The following is a 15,680-nucleotide window of genomic DNA, read 5'->3' as shown; positions in this document are numbered from 1 at the left end:
ACATCCTGTGAGCGAGCTTCTCCGGCAGCGAGCGAAAACTTGATTTTCGCAGTGCGCATCAATCAATGCATTGTTTTTTGTTATTAAATCACTATCCGAGGTCGAGCTTTTGTCCATGATTGGTCGTGCGTCTTCTCCAGGTCGACGAGCCCGCAATCACTTAGCAATCACTTCGGCCCATGCGGCCAAAACATCGAAAAAAGCTCGTTGGATGCTGGCGCGGCGTCATAGCTTGGACACGATCTGCACGCGTCGTTCATTATGGTAGATGAATCCATGTCCCTTGATCCTTGATTTCACGCATTGTTTAGCTGCCAGCCTTCGGATCATTGTCATTGTTGGTGCCTATTCTTGGCAGGTTTCATGCCACCTCATGGCCCCTTGGTCGCAGCGCCTTGCTACAGCTGCCAGCGTGAGCGTCGCGCTCGTCCAAGACAGCGCAGCGTTCTGCACTGATGCGACGCTGCTGCAGGTGCATCTGCCGCAGCGTCAACCTGCCCGCGTGTCGTCTCGCATCGGGCTACGTGTTTGGTGCGACGAGCGGTACGCGGCCATCTCGACTCTGTCAAGTGCGTCCTTCTAGAGTTTCCCAGCCAGCACCAGTGGAGCGTCTTCTGCCAGCACGCGAGCTGCCAAGTGCTCTTCCTCGAGCTGCGCCAGATCCAGTTCCCAGATGCGTGCCGGTCCTGTGGCGTGGACAGCCCCAAAATCCCTTTTGTCGACGCCTACGTTGGTTCGCCCTTTCACTACGATTGACGTCTTGCTTCAATCTGTCAAGTTGATGTATTCTTTCTATTGGGGGAGACCAAAGTAGAGCTTGGCGTCTTCGCGCGGCGCGAGGGTTTCGATGGCCACGTGCGACACGTTGAGCTTCTTGGCGTCGACCACGGACGCGTCGTACGAGCCAATGACGCGAACGACGTCGCCTGTTCTTCATGGTGAGAGACCTCCGTGAAGATCGAGTGCGCGAACCTGCGCGCAAGTGACGGACGAGGCATTGCGGGATCGAGTACTGGCCCTGGACGAGCTCCATCTTGTTGAGGACGATCTGGACCATCTCGCCGAGGGATGTTTTCATGTCTGCGAAAGTCAGGTGCTTGTGCTTGATGCGCAGGCGGAGGAGTTCGCCCGTGAGCTACCCACTGTAAAGAAAGTGCTTGGGATTATGCGAGTGTACCTCGACAGCGCCAGGAAGCAGAGGACCGTGCGTGCTATAGACAGCGCTAATGTCGCGCGTGATGGCTTCAACGGACGGGTAATCCTGCGACGTGTCCTTGGCGGCCCTAGATCATTCCATCCACGACGATGTATATACCAGCAAGTGCATACCGCAACCAGCCACAGAGCACGAGCGACGCATGGTTTTCGAGCTTGAACCACTCAAACTGCCAGCCCAACGACGCACTAGGTGGCCATGAGATGCCTTCAATTTCGTCCGCAGCGTCGGAAGAAGAACGTACTGGGTAAAGTACGCAGCCCCCTTGAGCTTGCGCCGGGGCGTGATCGAGATGAAGCCGGCGTGGGCGTAGCGAGAGTCGACGCGCGATGACGCATACTGACACACGGTCTGTACGAACGCCGACGCTTGGCGCGACTCGATGCTGAAGAGCAGTTCGTGGAGCACGCCAACGTCGACGACGACGTCAAAGACTGCTTCGTCCTTGGCGACCGCGCGGATGTCGAGGTGCAGCGCCGGGTACGTGGACTGCAAGTGCGACGCAAACATGCCGGCGTTGTCGCCGAGGAGGCCCACGCGACACTGCGGCAAGAGAAACCTACACGCCCGTTGCTTCAACCGAAAGCCGAGTCGTACCGCTGGAGGAGGGTCGTGGCCGGCGCCAAGACATTCGCGATGGCCTCGACCGACGCAGACGACGAGAGGACCTTGTCGATGTACGCGTCCTCGGGCCTCGCTTCGAGCACCGGCGTCACGTACGTCTTGACGACGCAGCCCTTCATGGCCTGCGTCGACGGGTTGACATCCACCGAGGCGACGTTGGCCGTGCGATCGCCGACCCAGAGACGCAACTAGAAAGAAGCGCATGATGGAGCTACGTAGCACATGTCCATCTCTCTACCTCGCGGTGGTCGGAGAGGATGCTGAAGTCATCGAACACAATGTCGGGCGGTCTACATCCGCAGGCGTCAGAGGAGGACACGTGCAAGCGATATCGCCTACCGCTGGAAGAGCACTTCCTGCTGCCCATACCAGTTGCAGCTAGTACATGTATCGATGAGGAGATGCAGCGGAATATGGGCCAGTGTACCAGGGTAGGGTCACGACGCCGACGATGGACTCGGCCTCGATGGACGAGAGCGCCTGGTCGAGCGTCACGTGGGCGTGCACGAGAAGCACGATCGCGCGCCGGAGCTTGATGCGAATGTCTTCGATCTTGGCGCGGATGGGCACGACCTGCTGGATGCCCTCCCAGGGCACGGGCGCGTCCGGCGTCGAGAGACGCATCTCGGGGTCCACGCTGTAGCACGTCCAGCCCTTGGTGCGGTACGCAAACATGACGGCCGTCCGCGCTACATGCCATGAGCTTCTTGGAAGACAACGAGGAGAAAGCGTGTACGGGTCGAGCCATCGCCGACGACGACGATGCCATCTTCAGCCGGGTTGCCTTCGTCAATGTCGAGGAAGCGACGCGTGGCGTTGAAGAGGCCCATGCTCTAATGCGCCCCATAGGATCATCCTCACGAGATGCATGCATGTCGTACCTCAGTCACCTCCTTGGCGTCCGGGAAGATGCCCATCTGCAGGAGGTTCGGCGCGCACTGGAGCTTCCCGACGAACTCGTTCATGTAGCGCAGCGACATGGGCGCATGGCCCTCCGACTCGGTCGGCAGCGCCCAGTTGGACTTGGAGAGATGGCGGTTGTCCGTCGACGTCTTCCCCGTCAGCATCTTCTTGCTCCACCCGGCACTATAAAATGACAGAGACCTGTGTTTTACCGCCGTATTCAACATCCCGTATATCGAATTTGAAAGGATATCAATACGTGCAGAGTTGAAGCTAGCGCGGTCGACGCCGTTAACTGCACTGGCTACCGTCGTGCTGACTATGTGGTGAGGTCCGAGAGCAGGTGCTTCTGGCGCCGCTGCAGTCGCGAGGCTAGGCCGTGTGCTGCAGTAGTACCTCGCACCTTGCGGTGTCTTTATTTTCGGCACATGCCGAACGGGACCACACCACCCAAGCTCGCGGGTTGAGTCGCGTGCATTGATTGGCTGGATTCGAATTGGCCGTTTGGTTGGTGAGCCAAATCCGGTTCTTATGCCCAAGGAGAAGAAGGCGACGAAGGGCAAGCGCGCGTGCGCGCTCGAGAAGCAGCTCGCGTACGACGCCAAGCCCAAGTACAAGGTCAAGGCCGCCGGCTCGGACGACGACGGCTCCTCGGACGACGAGGGCGACGCCTACGTGCCGCAGAAGCTCACGAGCAAGACGCTGGCGTTGGCGCGCCAGCAGCAGGCCGAGGAAGCTGCGCTCTACCGCAAGCAGACGCCGGCGCGCCAGACGACTCCTGCGCCGATGGCCGACGACAGCGACTCGGACGACGACAGTGACTCGGACGATGGCGGCTTCAACGACATGGCCGACGACGACGACGACGAGCTCGTCCGCCTCAACAACGGCTACGTCGAGGACGTCGAGATCTGCGAAGAGGACGAGAAGGTGCTCGCCAACTTCCTCATCGGCGGCTCGGAGCGCCGCAACCTCGCCGACATCATCATGGGCAAGATCCACGAGAAGGAGGCGCGCGAGGCCGGCGAGATGGACGACGACGTCCGCGGCCAGCCGCAGCAGTTTGACCCGAAGATCGTCGAGGTGTACACGGGCGTCGGCAAGATCCTCCAGCGCTACACGAGCGGGAAGCTCCCGAAGGCGTTCAAGATCATCCCGTCGCTGAGCTACTGGGAGGACATCCTCTGGCTCACGACGCCCGACAAGTGGTCGCCGCACGCGATGCGCGCAGCCACGCGCCTCTTCGCGTCCAACTTGAACCCGAAGATGGCGCAGCGCTTCTTCAACGTCTTCCTCCTCGAGCACTGTCGCCAGGACATCCGCGACAACAAGCGCCTCAACTTTCACTTGTTCATGGCGCTCAAGAAGGCGCTGTACAAGCCGCAGGCGTTCTACAAGGGCATCATCCTCCCGCTCTGCGAAGGCCGCGACTGCACCAACCGCGAGGCCGTCATCATCGGCTCGGCGCTCTCCAAGGTCTCGGTGCCGGTCATCCACTCGGCGGCGGCGCTCATGAAGCTCGCGGAGCTGCCGTACTCGGGCGCCAACTCGGTCTTTATCAAGATTCTGCTCAACAAGAAGTACTCGCTGCCGACGCGCGTGATTGGCGCGCTCGCGACGCACTTTGTGAGCTTTTGCAACGACGACCGCGTCATGCCGGTCTTGTGGCACCAGGCGCTGCTCGTGTTTGTCGAGCGCTACAAGAACGACATCTCCAAGGACCACCGCGAGGGCATGAAGCTCCTCCTCAAGACGCACGTGCACCACCAGATCACGCCCCTCGTGCGCCGCGAACTCTTCAACGAATAGATATATCCCTACGCTTCTAATCATACCACGGCGACGGCTCGTCGACCTTGGTGTATTTACACATCTGTCCATGCTTTTCATTTGATTAGGGTTGGGGTAGGGGTCGGGGTGCAGTGAAAGCAGCGCTTGCAGACGACAACCGAGCGCGCGGGATCCCGGGCTCGCTTTGGCCCGCTCAAGTTACGTGCAGCAAGGACGACGAGGACGTTGGCATACTACTGGATGGGTGCTGCTCATGGGATTATATAGCTCTTTTTTATAAATGTTAATATCTAATACGACGTCTAGGAAGGTGGATGGCTACCACTGCTCGCTGGCGCCCGGCGACCCGCACTCGGTGCTGCTGCCGCACGCCGTCGACGAGCTCGACTTTTGCTGCATTGCGGCGCGGAAGAGGTCGGTCTTGTACCGGCGGAAGAGCTGCTGGAGCCCGCCGCCGTTGAGGAAGCTCTCCTCGAGCGCCGTGAGTTGGAACGGGAACGACTCGCCACTCACGACGACGACGCGGCCGGGCAGGTCTACGTGGACCTCGGCGCCTTCGGTCGCGAGCGTATGGAAGCGCTCGTCTGTGATGACGATGCCGAGGAGCGCATTATTCGGTTGGTTGCGTGCGTAAATGTACGCAAACGACTTGGCGATGACCGCCTGGATGCCCAAGGCTTTGAGGCAGCGCGCGGCTTCTTCGCGCGACGAGCCCGAGCCAAAGGCCGAGCCCGCGACGATGATGTTGGCGCCGTCCCGCGCGCGCTGCACAAACTCGGGCCGCGTGTACGCAAACGACTTGGACGCGAGGACCTCTTCCTCCGTCTTGCAGTCGGCGGGCCACAGCGGCGACGTCGGGTTGAGGCCCATAAACTGCGCCGGAATGATCGCGTCCGTGTCCACGTTGTCCTCAAAGACCTGGACGCGGCCAGAGAACTGCGCCGGCGGTGGCTTGGCGGTCGGCGACGCCGGGGACTCGGGCACGGAGATCGCACTCAGCACCGGCGCCGGCGCCGCGATCGCATAGGCCGGCGCAAAGCTCGAAGGCGACCACTCGCGGTACGCGTCAAACAAGGCAAAGTCGATCTGCGCGACAAACGGCGCCGGGTCCGTCACGGTCATCGAGAAGCTGGACGCGGCGACGGCGACGGCCGACGCGAGGTGTCCGATCGAGCCGCGGCCCATGCGGTTGCGGAAGTTGCGGTTCTGCGACGTGAGCCAGACTTCGCCCTCGAGCGCCACGTCGGCGCCAATGCCCACGCAGAACGAGCACGACGGCACGCCGACGGTAAAGCCCGCGGCCTCGTAGACGCTGAGGAGCCCGAGCGTCTCGAGGCGCGCGACGATCTCGAGCGACCCGGGCGTCACGCGGCGGCGGTACGGCTTGTCGTGTCGCGACACGGGGATCTTGCCCGAGCTCAGGCCGATCTGCAGCACCATCGCACCGAGGATCAAGTCCTCTTGCGTCGTCGTGCAGGCGCCGATGAAGCAGCCGTCGAGCGCCATGTGCGTGAGCTCCGAAATCGGCGCGCAGTTGTCGGGCGACGGGTACACTGCGACCATCGACTGCACGTCGTCGAGGCGGATCACATGGTGCGCTGCGTACTTGCAGCCTTCGTCCGGGCGGAAGTAGAGGCCTTCGTCCTTGTGCGACGACCGGCCTTGCAGCACGCGCGCCGTGATCTCGTCGGCCTCAAAGACGCCGGCGATCGCACCAAACTCGGTGCTCATGTTGGCGATCGCGAACCGCGCGTCGTCCGAGAGGTGCGCGATGCCTGCGCCGCCGTAGTAGACCGCGCGCTCGAACGCGACCGTGTTACGCTTGAGGTGGCCGAGGATGTGCAGAATGATGTCCTTGCCGCCAATACCGAGGGCTGGTTGACCGACAAACTCAATGTAGACGACCTCGGGGACCTTGAACCAGGTCTGGCCCGTCACAAGTGGCATGACGACGTCGCCCGCGCCGAGGCCCGCGGCGAAGGCGCCCATGCCACCGGCGCTGCACGTGTGCGAGTCGGCGCCAATGACGATCTGGCCGGGCTGCGCGCGCTTGCGCGCAAACTCGGTGTGCATGATGGTCGTGTTGGGCTCCCAAAAGTCCGAGACGTTGTGCTCCGAGGCAAAGTCGGTCGCGAGCTTGATGAGCGCCTGCTGCTTGGACTGGTGGTTCACGCGCGGGTCCACCGTGTGGTCGATCGCGAGCCAGAAGCGGTCCGGGCGGTGCAGCTTGGGCCGGCCGATCGACGCATACAAGGTCTCCATGCCCTGGAACGTGAGCTCGCTCGCGAGCGTCCAGTCGGCGTTGACGCAGAGCACGTCGCCGACGGTCACGCTGGGCGAGCTCAGGCCGACCGCGTGGTGGCACAGGATCTTCTCGATCACGTTCATCGGCATCTTCCGTTGACGGCAAATGCAATTCTGCCAACGGCCAAGTGGATCTTCGACGTGGTTGCGCATTAGCGGGCGATTGCGCAACCATGCGCACTCGATAAAGTACGCCGTCTGGCGCACTTTAGAGGAAGCCTCGTCCTCGTGCTGCCACGAGGGGCTCGAAAATGATTGTGATGCCCTCGCCAACGCATCGACGCAGCCAACGACAGCGCGAAGCGTGGACCTCGATGCTCGTAGAAGCCGCGCAGAAGGTCAGCGCGCGGACGGTCCAGGACAGCAGCAAGGGAATGCAAGTGTTCGCTGAACTCCAGAGACGAGGACACCACTGGAATGACCGACGCTTTGTGCCCTCCACATCGGCCTCCACCATCATACCGGTAACTGGCTGAGTTAAAGATGCATGAAAGGCAGAACACGGCTGTGAGGTAAAATACGGCGGCTGTTTCCTGCAGGTGCTAATACCACACGGTCACTTGGGCTCCGTCTTGAAGCTTTGGTATGCCATAGGCTCGTAACGATCCGAGCAACTACTTGGCTTCTGCCTAGGATGCAACCGTGCTAGCAGCGCGTGCGCGGCGCTTGTCGTTCAAGTGTTCAAGTGAATCGCGCGTGACTAAAAACACGCCACGGACGTTGAACCCATTTAACGTCCACATCGCGTCAAAGACGTTTAACCTATTTAGCGTCCCCGTGTTTATACTGTTACTGCCTGAAGGATTTGGAGAACCGGCGGCTGACGACGGGCGAGATGGACGTGTACGAAGCAAAGCTGGCGGCGGCCGCGCATGGCGACCGCGAGAAGGGCCTCGAGCTGCTCGAGTTCGTGCGCAAGGAGAAGCTCCGCGTGCCCGACGTGGTCGTCAAGGTCGGCCAGGCGCTCGTCGCCCGCGGTGGCCTCGGCGACGCGCTCTGGACGATCCACGAGCAAGTGCTCATCGCCGCGCTCGACCTTGGCGCTATGGACGTTGTCGACTCTACCTTCCTCGCGCTCAAGAACAAGTTCCCAGACTCGTCCCGCGTGCTTCGCCTCGAAGGCATGATCTTTGAGGCGCAAGGCAAGTACGCGCAGGCCGACGCGCTCTACAAGGACATTTTGGCCAAGAACCCGGCCAACATGCTCGTGATGAAGCGCCAGGTATCGCTGCTGCGGGCCCAAGGTCGCACGGAGGACGCGATCACGAAGCTCAACGCGCTCTTGCGCTGCTTCCAGACGGATGCTGGCGCGTGGTGCGAGCTCTCGGAGCTGTACCTGAGCCTCGGCAACTACAAGCACGCTGCCTTTTGCTACGAGGAGCTCATTCTGCTCAACCCGCTCGACGCGCTCAACCATACGCGCCTGGCCGAGGTTCATAGGATGCGCTGCAAGCGATCGATGCTCATGCTGGTGCATAGCTCTACGTCACGATCGGCGGCCTCGACAACCTCCGGACGGCGCGCAAGCACTTTGCCCACGCGCTCGACTTGAACGCGCAAAGCACGCGCGGGCTCGTCGGCCTCGTCATGGTACGTCATCGCGACTACGATCTAATGCCAACGACGCGGCGATAGTGCACGAGCGCGATTGCGTCGACCAAGACGGCGCGCCCCGAGAAGGACGACCGCGAGCTCAACGCGCGTCTGCACCAGTTTGCGCTCCAGAAGTTGCGGGGCGTCTACGCCGAGCTCCCGACGGCGGCCGCCGGTACGTCGTCGCCGCCCATACCATCTCTGTGTGTTGAAATGGTCGATGCGAATAGTCAACGCGGCCCTCACCAGCACGACGGCAGCCTTTGACGAATAGACATATAGTAGACGACGCGTGATGAAATTCCATGGTCCTTGGTGTTCTAGAGGTCGACGCTGCGGTAGCACAGGCGCGCCTTGCAGTCTTCGATGAGCGTGCACCACGCCGTGTTCTGGCTCAGTAAGGCCGAGTTGCCGACGACCCAGCAGCTCGAGATGGCGCTACCGACGATGAGTCGCCTCAAGCAGTACGACCAAGGACGTACCGCGTCAAGGCCACGTTCATGCGGCGCGTGTCGCCCCAGAACGCGTTTTCTCGGCCGCGCACGGTCCGGACGCACGAGACAATGATGATTTCCTAGCCGCCAAGTGTCATGGCAAGGAAGAGCTGTTGGAGACTCACCTTTTCGCGGCCCTGGAAGCCGTCGACCGTGTTGACCTCGACGAGCTGGCCATAGTTGAGTTTGAGAAAGGCCGTCGAGAGCTCGTGGATCTGCGACTTGTAGGGCGAGATGACGCCAATCTTGCCGCGGAACGCGTAGTCAGGATGCGACTGCACGAGGCCTTTGACGAGCGAGACGATGAACGCGACTTCGGGCAAGTTGCGGTACGAGGTCGAGCCCTCCGCCTTGCTCTGCTCGCCCTGCAAGATGTCGTAAAACACATACGGGCCGTACGCCGGCGTCGCGTGGTACGGCCGCGCGCGGGGCACGCCGCCGTGCTGCAGCTGGCCGTCGTAAAACATGGCCGACGGAAACCTAGAGCATTTGAGATTCAGATTGAGATAGTACACACGTCGTACTGGGCAATGTGCGGGTGCATGCGGTACTGCTTGGTGAGAAAGTGCACGTCGTTGGACGCGACGAGGCGCTGGAACATGCTCGTCTCGTACCCCATGCGCATCAAGCGCTATCGACGAGACGACGTCGGCCTCTGCAATCGGAACAGGGTTCGATACCGGCGAGAGCACGGTCGCGGGGAGCTGTTTGTGGTCGCCGACGAGGATCCAGCGCGTGGCTTGAAACTTGAGCGGAATGAGCGAACTCGCCTCCGTGGCCTGCGCCGCTTCGTCGACGATCACCGCGTCAAAGCTCTGCCGAAAGTCGCACATGGAGATCGAGCCCGCGCCCGAGAGCGTGCAAAACACAATCTGAGCTTTCTGCAGAATTTCTTGCCGCACCTACGACGCCAAGGTAGCATCCACGACGCGACTCATGGTGGCACGACGACGACCTGCATATGATTCCAGTTTTGGTCGCGCCGCTGGCCGTGCTGCTGCTCGACGAGCTGGTCGAGGTAAATGGTCGCCGCCGACGTCTGCTTGTACTGCTTCTTGTGGCGCTGCGACGTTGGCGTTTGCTTGAGCCCTGGCATCGACCCGATCCGGACCATCGTCGGCACTTCGTACGTCTTGGTCTACACCCCCGGCGTGTACAGGAAAGATAAGATCGCATGGTCTGAGTACCTTGACGTTGAAGACGCCGTCGGCCTGGAGCCGCTGGATGATGACGTCGACGGCGGCGTTGCTTGGCGCCGTGACGAGGAGTCGCACGGCCATCGCGGCGCGGTCCTTCTCCGAGAGCTGGAGGCCGAGTGACGCGCCGACGCAGACGCGCGCGTTGGTCTGCGTCGTCGCCTGCATGCCCGACCCACTCAGAAGCGCGCTACGAAATAGCGCTGAGCCATCGATCTTGCGTGCGAGCGAGCGGGTGGTACCCGATGAGTCCGACAATGGTGCGGGTTTTGCCCGTGCCCGGCTACATTAAATCAGAGATGCGAAGGAGGAGGAGGCGGGTACCGGGCCCTGGATGAGCGTCAAGGGCCGCTCGACGGCCGACTGGATCGCGCGGAGCTGCGATTTGTTGTATTTTTCTTGCAGCGCGGCCAGCATGATCGGGCGCACGCCAGCGCCGCGGCCGAGGCTCGACGTCGGGACCTCGGCGGCGACAATGAGGTTGCGCAGCATGAGCGGCAGCGTCGGTAGCGACAACACGGCTTGGTACTCACGGGAGCACGTTGTGAGGTTTGAGAGGATCTACCAAGCGTCCATATATGAGCTTGCTATCGGATCGTGCTGCTACCTTGATCAAGTAGGCGCCGGCTTCGATCTCGTGCTTCTCGGACAAAATGATCGTCACTTCCTTGTTGCTAGTGCACACGAGGGATTCCGAGACCGAGCTGAATTGGGAGAGGTCGTACTTTGTGTTGGCGGCCGAGTAGACCACGCCACGCAGCGGCGACGGGCGCTTGTCCTTCATGCGGCAGAGCTCGACCAAATCGTTGTTGGTCAACACAAGGTGCTCGGGCAGCGAGAACGCCGCGAGCTGGAGCCCTTTGGTGTATTCGCTCAGCGAGAGGAACCGGACCTTGTCTGTGCCGGCGCCGTGCTGGTTGACGTCCTGGATGCCCGTGAGCGCTTCTTCCAAGATCGCTCGCTTCATGTTGCCCATGTACTCGTCGAGGCTACGGCGCATGGCGACCAATCCTCAAAAGGAGCGAGTCCTACCTCGAGTACGTTGCTGGGAACGCAAACTTCTTGGGGAGGAGCTCGGGTTTTGTCGGGTGAACGATCGCCCGGTAGAGCTCGCTGAGCGACGGCCAGAGGTCGGCCGAAATCTTGGGTGCGCTCACGAGGTGCTTCTTCGGGAAGGGCTCGTCGTCGTCTTCCGAGTCGGACGACGGCACCGATGACGGTCGACGCACGGGCACAGGTTGGAAGACCCGCGCCGGTGGCTTGGTCGCGACGACGGTCTTTTCCCCTTCGTCCGTATCTTCCTCCTCGTCCTGGTCGCTCTCTTCACTGTCGGCCTCCTCGACAGCTTCCTCCTCTTCTTCGAGATCTTCGTCGTCTTCGGAGCAAGAGCTCAAGGCCAGTTGGGCGTGGTTGATGGCAATCGAGTCGAGCTCGGAGAGGATGCGCGGTGGCGGCGACGTTTCGATGACCAGGGCCGGCTTGGCCTTCGCCTCAGCTTTGACCTCAACCTTGACGGTGGCCTTGAGGGACAGCGACTTTGTCGGCTTGGGCGGTGACGGCGTCGGCTGCAAGACCGGCGTCGACGTCGCACTGAGCTGCGCGCCGGGTTCGTGCTTGATGCTCCCTTCGTCTTCGTCGTCTTGCGTGGCGTCCATGTCCTCGTCTTCGGTTTCACTCTCAGACGCGGCTTCGCTCTCGGATGCTGCGTCATTGGCTCGACCAGCTTTGACAACGGAGGTAGCTGTAGTCGCCAAAGCTGCCTCGTCCTCAGAGGCTGTTTCATCCTCGGAGGCTTCTTCGTTTTCTGACGCCTCGGAGGCTGCAACCGCAGGGACCTTTGCAGGCTCCTGCACCTCGGCGTCTTCGTCTTCGTCGCTGCCATTCTCTGTACTGTTGTCGTCGTCGTTCCAACCGCCACCAAAGACGTCCGTGGCCACCGAGTCCTTGTGCAAGGGCAACGGAGCAGGCGATGAGGGCTCCACCTTGATGCGCACGGGCGGCGACGACACGCGCGGCAAGACGTCCTCATCCGACGCCGTGTCGTCGTCGCGGTGCGCTAACGCGGGACGGCGCAGGCGTCTTGGGGGCGCCTCGTCCGATTCCGACTCGGTCGCGTCCGCGTCGACCTTGCCCGTGGTCTGCTCGGCCTGGATGCGCATCTGCAGCTGCGCCATGGCTGTCTTCACGCAGACAAACTCACTCTTGTCGTCCGACTTGGGCTTCTTGGACGGCGACGTCAGCTCCTTGCGCAGGTCGGCGATCGCTGCGTGGATGGCCTTGATCTTCTGCTGGCAGGCGCGCGGCAGCGACGCGTCGTCGGCGTGGCGGCGCAGCGGCTCGAAGGCCACCTCGACGCCGGCCAGCGCCGAGACGACGTCGCTCGAGATGGACTTTCGCTTCATCGCAGGACCAATCCAACGTGCTAAATTTACGTGTGTATCTTGGCGCTTGAGGTGGACCCCTCTTTTTTAGGGACCCTTCAGAACGAGGGTCGTGGCCATACAACCGACGCTAAAGCGTTTGTAGGGTACCCCAAATCGGTTTTAGGTACCCCACAATTGAAACAGCTGATGGTGCGCCAATGAAAAGATTGGGTACGGGGCCCCATCCAAAATGCATGTGAACGACAGCGAGCTTCCACCAGTTGGACCGAAAAGTGACTGCACAATAAAAGGATCGACCGCACGAGGTAGGTCCGTCACTAGACAAGTTCTCCAGAAAGATATAAAGATAGTTGTCAACCAACGCTTGCAACTCCGGCGAGCAGCATCCGTAGCATCTGGCATTTTCCAAATTTGGCGCCAAACGCACATCCCGTGCACGCACGCGCCAGTCGGTGGCGCTCCAACCCGATCGCAGAAACTCGAAGGGGCGTAGGTCCACCACAGCAGTGATCTCGTTCGTGAGCAGCTTACTTCAGTGGGCAGGTCGGGAGGCAGTACATCGCACCATTCGATGTCTAGAGTCATGGCCTCGGATTGCAACGGAGCCTCTCCCCAACTAGCACTCTTTCACGGACTTGTCGGAGCTTGCTCATGTACTTCATTTATTGTATGCATACTACTTGCGGTAGGGCTCGACCGCAGACGGGGCTTGGTACCGCCGTTGTTCGTCGAGCGCACGCTGGAGTCCATCGATGCGGGCCGCGAGGTGTTGGTTCTCAGCGTGCATCTCGCGCATGCGGTGACGGAGCTCGCGCTTCGAGTCGCAGGACGAGCCGCGCGAGACCATGGACCCGAGGACGTAGGCCGCGATGAAGGTGCCGGCAATGTACTTCTTCGAGTGCCGGTGCCACTTGTCGTCGTAGCTCAGCTTGGTGGTGGGCTTGGGCACCTCGGGCGCTGCCTCGGTCGTGAACCGGCGCGCGGCGAGGCGGGCGTTGGCGCCAATGCGCTTCGTGGTAATAGCTCGGAGGGCGTTCATGGTCAAAGGTAAAATGACCGCGTTGATCCAGTACGTCAACGAGTGCAGGATGACGTGAGTGCACATTGCTGATGCGATCCCGAGGATCCCGAAACATTTGCAAGGCTTTTTATTATCCTTTTATTTGTAGGCGAATGTCTTTTTAATTTCCAGGGGTGGATTGACGGACATTCCGAGAGCGAAATGATGGTCTCTTTACAACACCTTTCTAAGTTGCTCAGAGACACGCAGCTGGAGGCTGTTGATGTGGATTCGCATTCCCATCAACCGATTAGAGGTACCTCATCCAACGAGAACGTTGGTCGCAGAAAGGCTACGCGGACCAACATCCCCTTGATATCTTGCGCATTTGCCAAATTCCTCGACCATGCAACGAGCTACCTCTGCCACGCGCCGCTTCTGTTCGTCCAAGGCGACGCCCGAGTTTCCCAAGCAGCAACGTCGGCGCGTGGTTCTTGGCCACGGCCAAGGAGCTGCAGACGCGGTCGCTCGCCTCGACCAAGGAATTTCGGCAGTGGTTCTTCGCCAGTGATGCGAAATGGTGGATCGGCGGCGCCAGCATCCTCGGGTTCACGTTTGGGGCGCGAGAGCGCAAGCACTGGCACCACCACCGCTATTACTACGACAACAACTTTGACAGCTTCTGGACCACGAACAGCGGCAGCATGCGCTTCCCTCGATGGGACTCCGAGCCGGGCGACGCTGTGAGATCGACAATGACGTGGCCGCCGTCGGCGTGCGCCGTGTCCGAGTCGGCGCGCAAGCCAGCGTATCCCTAACGGCAGACGAATAAACATTCTGTCCTTTCTAGCGTTTCATGATTGCTGAGAAACCTCCGTACGATAGTAGCATGGGCGGTGCCGTTAGCACGGTTGTGACCCAGGAGCTCGGAAAGCCCTGCGACGTCTCGGACATTCCCGACGGAGACTGGAAGGCGGCCAAGGACGAGGTGGCGCGGCTACGGCAGCTCCTCGCCAATTTGCAGAGCGACGCTGCACACGTCCACGCAGCGCCCGAGCCCGCGATGGACCCCAAGAGCAGCGACGAGAGCAAGGAGGGTCGCGCGCTCTGGACCTCGTCCGCCGCATCCCGTGACCCAGCGTCCGGGGCGCTCGTCGGTCAAATCCGCACCAAGCTCTTTGAGCGCTACGACTCGCTGCGCGCGTGCTTCCTCAAGATCGACATTGACCGATCAGGGTACCTCAGCCGGGACGAGTTTATGTTTTCCATGGCCAACCTCGGCTTGCCGATGACAGACGAAGACTTTGACGTCGTCCAAGCGTCGTATCCGCACAAGGAAGCGGCCGGCGACCACGACCGAGGCATCGGGTACCTCGAGTTCATCAAGCTCATGACCGACGAGCTCCGCTACACGCCGGGGTCGGGCGAGGACGAGGCGGACGGCAACTACTTTCGCCAAACGACCCATGGCACTTCGTTCCCGCCCATGCGCGAGCTCGAGTCGACGTCGATGCACCACCGACCCGACGTCCGCCCGCACACGGTCGCCGCCGCACCACCGGCGCTCGCCCGCCTCCGGCACACGTTCAACCGGCAGATCTTTGGGACTTTCAACAACATGAAGGACGCGTTCAAGGCGGCGGACAAAGACCGCTCGGGCTTTGTTGAGCCCAGCGAACTCGTGGCGCTGCTCCACGACGTGCTCGGTATCCAAGCCAGCGAGCGCGATATCCTCGATCTGCTCGACGCCTTTGACGCCAACCGGGATGGAAAACTGGCCTACTCGGAGTTTGTCAAGTGTCTCAGTCAAATGCGGTAATAATATATTAACCATTTTCGTTGTGCGAATACTGTGCACCACCCGCTCTTTGAGCAACTTCAACATGAAGTTCGAAGTTAGCGATCGAATTTCGAAGGCAAGGGATTTGCTGCTTGGGACTTGCGGCTCAAAATCGACTGACGCTCGTGCCCATGTTCCGCCTCCCGCGCACGCTTCGCCACGCGAGCTTGGCTCGCTCCTTTAGCGCCCGTACGTATGCCTGGAGGATGACCTGCCCGCTCAGGCTCTGGGCGTAGAGACGCTCGAGTACATCAAGACCGACGTCAACGGCAAGGTGGGCATCATCCAGCTCAACCGCCCCAAGGCGCTCAACGCGCTCTGCGACGGCTTGATGC

At 61.0% G+C, this 15,680-nt stretch overlaps 8 protein-coding genes across 8 annotated transcripts; 4 read left to right on the top strand and 4 right to left on the bottom strand.

Annotated features, from left to right (window-relative positions):
• Positions 1-455: 455 nt before the first annotated feature.
• SPRG_06740 (hypothetical protein) lies at positions 456-756 on the top strand (the record flags this gene model as incomplete). Its single annotated transcript, XM_012345547.1, has 2 exons — positions 456-531; positions 584-756. 2 exons carry the CDS (start codon positions 456-458, stop codon positions 754-756), a joined length of 249 nt encoding a protein of 82 aa, XP_012200937.1.
• Positions 757-2,925, bottom strand: SPRG_06739 (hypothetical protein). Its single transcript, XM_012345546.1, has 11 exons — positions 2,722-2,925; positions 2,577-2,673; positions 2,268-2,529; positions 2,180-2,218; positions 2,079-2,130; positions 1,814-2,028; positions 1,461-1,775; positions 1,330-1,404; positions 1,178-1,283; positions 973-1,135; positions 757-926 (listed from the first exon to the last, which is right to left on the bottom strand). The coding sequence occupies exons 1-11, from the start codon at positions 2,905-2,907 to the stop codon at positions 793-795; spliced, it is 1,644 nt and encodes a 547-aa protein (XP_012200936.1). The 5' UTR covers positions 2,908-2,925; the 3' UTR covers positions 757-792.
• Positions 2,926-3,232: 307 nt separating this feature from the next.
• Positions 3,233-4,625, top strand: SPRG_06738 (hypothetical protein). Its single transcript, XM_012345545.1, has one exon. It carries the CDS (start codon positions 3,275-3,277, stop codon positions 4,550-4,552), a length of 1,278 nt encoding a protein of 425 aa, XP_012200935.1. The 5' UTR covers positions 3,233-3,274; the 3' UTR covers positions 4,553-4,625.
• Positions 4,626-4,789: 164 nt separating this feature from the next.
• Positions 4,790-6,947, bottom strand: SPRG_06737 (hypothetical protein). Its single transcript, XM_012345544.1, has one exon. It carries the CDS (start codon positions 6,926-6,928, stop codon positions 4,853-4,855), a length of 2,076 nt encoding a protein of 691 aa, XP_012200934.1. The 5' UTR covers positions 6,929-6,947; the 3' UTR covers positions 4,790-4,852.
• A 685-nt stretch (positions 6,948-7,632) lies between these two features.
• On the top strand, positions 7,633-8,705 carry SPRG_06736 (hypothetical protein; the record flags this gene model as incomplete). Its single annotated transcript, XM_012345543.1, has 4 exons — positions 7,633-8,270; positions 8,318-8,428; positions 8,474-8,606; positions 8,662-8,705. The coding sequence occupies exons 1-4, from the start codon at positions 7,674-7,676 to the stop codon at positions 8,703-8,705; spliced, it is 885 nt and encodes a 294-aa protein (XP_012200933.1). The 5' UTR covers positions 7,633-7,673.
• Positions 8,706-8,717: 12 nt separating this feature from the next.
• Positions 8,718-12,544, bottom strand: SPRG_06735 (hypothetical protein). Its single transcript, XM_012345542.1, has 12 exons — positions 11,154-12,544; positions 10,847-11,110; positions 10,729-10,795; positions 10,446-10,682; positions 10,364-10,404; positions 10,113-10,311; positions 9,881-10,063; positions 9,606-9,827; positions 9,450-9,556; positions 9,051-9,405; positions 8,914-9,005; positions 8,718-8,869 (listed from the first exon to the last, which is right to left on the bottom strand). The coding sequence occupies exons 1-12, from the start codon at positions 12,521-12,523 to the stop codon at positions 8,752-8,754; spliced, it is 3,255 nt and encodes a 1,084-aa protein (XP_012200932.1). The 5' UTR covers positions 12,524-12,544; the 3' UTR covers positions 8,718-8,751.
• A 588-nt stretch (positions 12,545-13,132) lies between these two features.
• Positions 13,133-13,546, bottom strand: SPRG_06734 (hypothetical protein; the record flags this gene model as incomplete). Its single annotated transcript, XM_012345541.1, has 1 exon — positions 13,133-13,546. A coding segment is annotated over one exon (365 nt), but the record flags the coding sequence as incomplete, so codon positions are not given.
• An 831-nt stretch (positions 13,547-14,377) lies between these two features.
• Positions 14,378-15,351, top strand: SPRG_06733 (hypothetical protein). The gene has a single exon (XM_012345540.1). It carries the CDS (start codon positions 14,395-14,397, stop codon positions 15,322-15,324), a length of 930 nt encoding a protein of 309 aa, XP_012200930.1. The 5' UTR covers positions 14,378-14,394; the 3' UTR covers positions 15,325-15,351.
• The last annotated feature ends 329 nt before the right edge of the window (positions 15,352-15,680 follow it).

This window comes from Saprolegnia parasitica, assembly GCF_000151545.1.
Source record: "Saprolegnia parasitica CBS 223.65 unplaced genomic scaffold supercont2.23, whole genome shotgun sequence".
Taxonomy (NCBI): Eukaryota; Oomycota; class Saprolegniomycetes; order Saprolegniales; family Saprolegniaceae; genus Saprolegnia; species Saprolegnia parasitica.
Note: the sequence above shows the minus strand (reverse complement) of the source record. Positions and strands in the feature narration are given on the sequence as shown.

Bases quoted from the DNA above. Each gene is read 5' to 3' on its own strand.
- SPRG_06739 (XM_012345546.1), bottom strand. From the start codon at position 2,907: ATGCTGACGGGGAAGACGTCGACGGACAACCGCCATCTCTCCAAGTCC. The intron at 2,131-2,179 runs GTAGGCGATATC...CTGCGGATGTAG, and splicing joins CAGGAAGTGCTCTTCCAGCG to ACCGCCCGACATTGTGTTCG. The intron at 1,776-1,813 runs GTACGACTCGGC...ACGGGCGTGTAG, and splicing joins GCCACGACCCTCCTCCAGCG to GTTTCTCTTGCCGCAGTGTC.
- SPRG_06738 (XM_012345545.1), top strand. From the start codon at position 3,275: ATGCCCAAGGAGAAGAAGGCGACGAAGGGCAAGCGCGCGTGCGCGCTC.
- SPRG_06737 (XM_012345544.1), bottom strand. From the start codon at position 6,928: ATGCCGATGAACGTGATCGAGAAGATCCTGTGCCACCACGCGGTCGGC.
- SPRG_06735 (XM_012345542.1), bottom strand. From the start codon at position 12,523: ATGAAGCGAAAGTCCATCTCGAGCGACGTCGTCTCGGCGCTGGCCGGC. The intron at 10,796-10,846 runs GTACGACCTCTC...CGTGTGCACTAG, and splicing joins TACTCGGCCGCCAACACAAA to CAACAAGGAAGTGACGATCA. The intron at 10,064-10,112 runs GTACTCAGACCA...CCGGGGGTGTAG, and splicing joins ACGGCGTCTTCAACGTCAAG to ACCAAGACGTACGAAGTGCC.
- SPRG_06733 (XM_012345540.1), top strand. From the start codon at position 14,395: ATGGGCGGTGCCGTTAGCACGGTTGTGACCCAGGAGCTCGGAAAGCCC.